We start from the raw sequence: 6,000 nt of genomic DNA, 5'->3' as shown, positions 1-6,000 counted from the left end.
CAAACACTGAATTATGAATATAGCTTTCTACTAAATAGAGCTTCAAAGACATGGAGCGGAGAAAAGTGGTTCAACAGCCCATAAATACATAAATAACGGCGAATGCTAACATGGTGCTTCATGTTAGCATTGTGCTAATGCTAACGACTGCCGTTTTTTTTCCGCTTCTACTGAACAATCTGTTGTCAATAAACCGATTTAGACTTGACTTTATTTGCACGTGATAGATATGTTTATATTTCACCAGAAAATGTCTAAGAATCTTTTGGGAAACACAATTTTTCACTCTTTTATTCCCCCCCCTCGGCGAAGCCACGCCCCGCTTCTATGTCGCGATGCAGTCCGAGTTTTGGCACCTGCCCTCCATCTGACATTATGACATCATCACATCCTAAAACGTGATGATGTCATGGGTACTTGTCTGAATAGATTTCTGCAAAGAATAAAGCGTTTGTTTTCTGAAATAGGCTGCAGCATAATATAACAGATGTCAGGTATAATTTGATATAAAATTTCTGAATGGAAGAACAAGTCATATCGTGTTTGCTCCAGGTCCTTAAAAAGACACAATTTTAACAACATGGATGCCAAAGCTGCGTTTTTTTTTTCTTCTTCCCCATTGTATTAATAAACCCATGGCGTACCGGACAGTTGTGGTAAGGCGAGATGAGCAGGATCAAAATGAGGAGATGACCTGACTGAAGACTTACTCGAGGAGTACCGATCTGGAGGCAAACTTTCTGTGCATTTGGTTTCTCTAAGTATTTTATCACAGTATTCATAGTGAGCAACATTTCTTACACATGTAGATTTAAAACATGAAACATTTTTTTCTTCCAAAAGTGATGATACAAGGTGAGGTACGAAAACAAAAAAGTATTGGAGAAAATGAAAAAAAACAAAACAACACATTGTACATAAATACAGTTCACCCCCTATAAAGATGGCCCTCCATGTGTCTAATACTTACAGACGTAATAGTAGTAGTAGTAGTAGTAATCACTAACTTGAAATACTTGCTTCAACACTACTGTAGCAATGAGCCAGTTTTACCTTGAGTTTTAATTTCTGGCTTATTCAGGGACAAATTACGCTAAAAAGTTTTAAAAATGAATCTCAAAATGACTGGACCCTGAGATCCCACTTAGCCCATCCCACAACATTTAGCCCCGCCCTCGTAACGTTACACAAGAAATAAAAGCAAAAATAATCATCATCATCAGCACAGGTAGAAAAGACGACATAAACAGGAATTGTGTCCGTCACTAAATCTTTTAAAGTTCATCTTTCTCACAGATTCCATCTAACTTTAACCATCAATAATGTCATCTAGAATAGTCAATAATATAAATCTGGCAATGAGACGAGAGGATGGAGGTTCAACATACAACTTGACACACATTTGGGGGCGTCAATAGGCGTGGAGAGAATGGCAATGAATGAATGAGGAATAGGAAGCTGGACAGATAGCGAGTGATGAATGGTAGGAGCAGCTTCAGAAAGTTTTTAAGTCATAGGAAGTGTGGTCAAGCTTGAATAAATTAATAGATTCAGTCCCAAAAGCAGGAAAGGTAGTGCCCTGTTCCCCCCCCCTGTGTTTACCCCACAGGCTCCGAGCTCCTCCCCCGTTCCCGTGTGAAAGCAGAAGTGTCTGACGTCTTACAGCGGTCTTTATTCTCCACTTCCGTTTTGAGTCTGTGCAGTTTGTAGAGTACACTGGGATTTCAGAAATCCAGCTCCAACACGGTTTAATACCTGAAAAGAGAGGAAAAAATGCTGAGTTAAAATAGCAAATAGATAAATAAAATGTATCACCTAACCCAGTGTTTCACACCAAGTACAATCTCCGTTTGTGACATTGTTAAACCACCAGGCCCAAATTGAGATCAAATCAGGACAAAATCACGCCCCCCACACAACTTATCTACAAGCATAGCATACATTAAGTTATCTCCAAATAAAAATGAAATGAACCGCAGTTTGAGAACCTCCCGTCGATCCTAAACTAAATGCTATGTGATCTCAAACTACCTCATTTCAGTCCAACATGACCACCAACTAAGGTCATGAAATTTCAAACCAGAATTACCACAATGTAAATTCATAACACCGATATTTAAAGGAACAGGCCACTGTTTTTCCATACTGAGAAATGTTCTTACCTGAGCTTAGACGAGTTGATGTGTAACTGTCTGGTCTTTGTGCGTGCGCTCAGTCACACACACACAAAAAAACAACTTTTTCCTACAGGCACATGTTTGGGTGATTTTCACCCAGCAGTAGTGATAGAAGGTAGGGCATGGTTAGTGTATTTAATCAGGCAATCTTTCCCCCTTTCAAACTTGGCATTCTGGGCTGCCACATTTATTCTGCGACTGCAACTACAGCTTTGCTCCTGTTGCAGTCAGAGTTCGGTGTCTTTGGCCTCCCAGCAAGTGAGCAACACAGTTATTTTGATGATGATGATGAATAATCTTTATTCGGACTATAAACAAAACATAAAAACACAAACTCATACGAACTCAAAATACAACCTGCCATGATTGTGGCAGTTGTGAGCTCAGTTTCAGACGTGCAACTCAATACATTTACATCTTAGTACAAACAATTTTGTTTTACCTTTTGCACATTTTAAATTAGGCTGTCCGAAAAGGAGTGGGGGGAAGTAAACACTTATTTATTCCCACCCCTTTTAAGTACTGTCCGTCTCTTTTCCTATTTACTTTTTAGGCTTCCTTAAAACAGTAATTTGAGCGCTGTGATCTAAATCAAGTTGTCATATACAGTGTGAATACTACCAATCAACATCAGGTTTGCAACAGCTGAACATGAAAAGTTAGAGATTTTCTTCTGATACATACTTAGAGAATATCCATTCTTTGTATTGATATTTAAACTGTCTGATATTTGGACATCGTTTGAGGTCTACGTGTAATTTATTCCATATTTTAGGACCACAAACGGACACACAGAAACTTTTTCTGGATGTCCGGGCATGGGCAATTTTAAAGTGATCCAAGCCCCTTAAATGATATTTTCCTTCTCTTTCAGAAATCAACTGCTGAATTTTTAGAGGTAGTTGCTTATTTTTAGCTTTGTACATTAATTGAGCAGTTTTAAAACTTATCATGTCTTGAAGTTTTAGAATCTTGGCTTTGATAAACAGTGGATTGGTGTGGTCTCGGTAACCAGCGTTATAAATTGTTCTTATTGCTCTTTTTTGAAGGATGAATATTGGTTGTAAAGTAGTTTTATAATTATTACCCCAAATTTCAGCACAATATGTCAAGTAAGGCGAGAGAAGAGAAAAGTAAAGCGTTTGTAAAGCCCTTGAATTTAAGACCTGCCTTGCCTTGCTTAATACAGCTATACTTTTTGCTACTTTTTTATGTATATATTGAATATGCGCTTTCCAGTTTATTTTTTCGTCTATAATAACGCCTAAGAATTTTATCTCTTTAACACGTTCTATATTTACCCCCTGTATATTTAACTGTACCTGTACATCATCTTTATAATTCCCAAATAACATTATCTTTGTTTTTGTCAAATTTAGTGATAATTTGTTGATATCACACCAAGTCTTTAGCTTAAGAATTTCGCTATTTAGATCAGCTAATAATTGCTGCAAATTATCTCCTGAGCAAAATAAATTGGTATCATCTGCAAATAAAACAGCTTTAAACAAATGAGAAATTTTGCACAAATCATTAATATACAAAATAAATAATTTTGGTCCTAGTACTGAACCCTGGGGGACTCCACAGGTGGTATCCAAATATGTAGAGCAATGTTCTCCTAGTTTAACAAACTGTTTTCGGTTTTCTAGGTAGCTTTTTATCCAATTCAAAGCTACCCCTCTAATCCCATACAGCTCCATCTTTTTAAATAAAATACTGTGATCTATTGTATCAAATGCCTTTCTTAAGTCTATGAATAGCCCAGCTACCATGTTGCTTTGATCCAGTTGCTTAGTTATTTCTTCTATTGAATCCAATACAGCCATTGCAGTGGACCTGTTCCCTCTAAAACCATATTGACTCTCATCAAGCAGATTATGTTTCTCAATAAATTTTTCCAGTCTGGTATTGTAAAGTTTTTCCAATATCTTCGAAAACTGTGATAATAGAGACACTGGCCTGTAATTATTAAAATGATGCTTATCACCAGATTTAAATAAGGGTATTACTTTAGCTATTTTCATATGGTCTGGGACAGTTCCTGCTTGAAATGATAAATTAAAGATATATGCTAATGGTTTTGCAATTTCTTCGATTATTTGCTTCACTAAAGACATGTCTACCTCATTATAATCTGTAGATTTTTTACCTTTGCATTTATGAACTACATTAATAATTTCCATTTCATCCACAGGGTTGAGGAACATTGAATGCGGGTTTCTGTCTATTAACTGATTATTTTCCCATGTGCTATTCACTGGGATTTTGGCTGCCAGATCTGGGCCAACATGAGCAAAAAAATGATTAAAACCGTTCACCACTTGGGCCATATTGTGCTCCTCTTTGTTATTATCAATAAAATACTTTGGATAGGTGTCTGATTTAGTTTTCTTACTTATAACGCTATTTAATATTTTCCACACTTCCTTCACATTATTTTTATTATCATCTAATAACTTCCCAAAATATTCTTTCTTACAGTTTCGCAATATAGTAGTTAGTTTGTTTTTGTAGGTTTTATACTTAACCTCAGCTTCCTTTGATTTACTTCTTATGAATTCTCTATATAACATATTTTTCTTTTTGCAAGCCTTCTGTAGACCCTTTGTCATCCATGCGTGAGCTCTAAATTTAGCCCTTTTATTGTGCAGAATAATTGGACAATTTTTATGAAATAACTTGTTGAATATTTTTAAGAATTCATCATACGCATAATTTGCATCTTGATATTGATATATGGCATTCCAATCCTGGGAAAGCAACTCATTTTTAAGAGCAATAATGGCCTCTTCAGATCGTAATCGCTTATAGTACTGTTTTTTCTCCAAACCTTTTTCATTTACACTCAGAGCAGTAACAACAAAAATAGGTAAATGGTCACTAATATCATTGATTAATAGACCGCTTGATGAAATAGCATCAATGTCATTAGTAAATATATTGTCAATGAGAGTGGCTGAATGTGAAGTTATTCTTGAGGGCCTAGTTATTTTTGGATAAAGATTCAGACTGTACATGGTGTTAATGAATTCCTCTGTTACTTTATGCTTGTGCGGATTTAATATGTCAATATTTATGTCTCCACAAATAAATACTCTTTTGTTGCTTTTTGTAGAAAACGTTTTTTCCAGCCAGTTTTGAAACTCTTCAATGTTAGAGCCAGGGGCTCTGTATACACAGCTAATAATTACATTTTTCATTCTTTTCATACTTATTTCAATTGTGATACATTCCAAGATATTGTCCACAGACATTGACATTTCTTCCACTATCTTATAATTTAATTTTTTGTCGACATACAAAGCGACTCCTCCTCCTCCTCTTCTTTGTCTGTTAAAGAAATTGGCTTCATAACCTTCCAATTCATAGTTCATGTCTCTATCTTCTTTAAGCCAAGTTTCAGTTACAGCAATGATGCTAAATGGTTGAAAAAGTTGCTTCAGGTAATCTCTAATATTGTCATAGTTTTTACATAGGCTTCTACTGTTAAAGTGAATAATGGAGAGATTCCCGTCGTGCTTAATACAGTTATTGTATTGATCTTCCGTATAATAACCACATATATTGTTCCTGGAGGAGAAGAAGTTGTTGTCCGGGTCTATGTCATGTTCTAGATCCAGTGTATTATGCTCAGTATATTGTGAAAGACATAGTTCACGATTCTCATTGTCATGTATCATCTGGAATAAGCTGTTATTGTTCTCTGCTACTGATGAGTGGTCTGTATACATGGAAGTCATTGTGTGTTTACCTCATGTGACCACCTTTCATTCATACTTTTCCAGATCCTCCAAGTTACTGATCACCAATACTTTGGCTT

At 35.9% G+C, this 6,000-nt stretch overlaps 1 protein-coding gene across 1 annotated transcript in view; it reads right to left on the bottom strand.

Annotated features, from left to right (window-relative positions):
• Positions 1-469: 469 nt before the first annotated feature.
• The window catches only part of ahcyl2b (adenosylhomocysteinase like 2b), a gene marked incomplete at its 3' end in the record, with an annotated part of 44,894 nt that continues 39,363 nt past the window's right edge, over positions 470-6,000 (bottom strand). The window contains exon 17 of the mRNA XM_079551304.1: positions 470-1,755. Within this exon, the coding sequence (XP_079407430.1) occupies positions 1,749-1,755 (7 nt within the window). The remainder of the gene's footprint in view (positions 1,756-6,000) is intronic.

This window comes from Gobius niger (assembly GCF_951799975.1).
Source record: "Gobius niger genome assembly, chromosome: 2".
Classification (NCBI taxonomy): Eukaryota; Metazoa; Chordata; class Actinopteri; order Gobiiformes; family Gobiidae; genus Gobius; species Gobius niger.
This window is presented reverse-complemented; position numbering and strand designations above follow the sequence as displayed.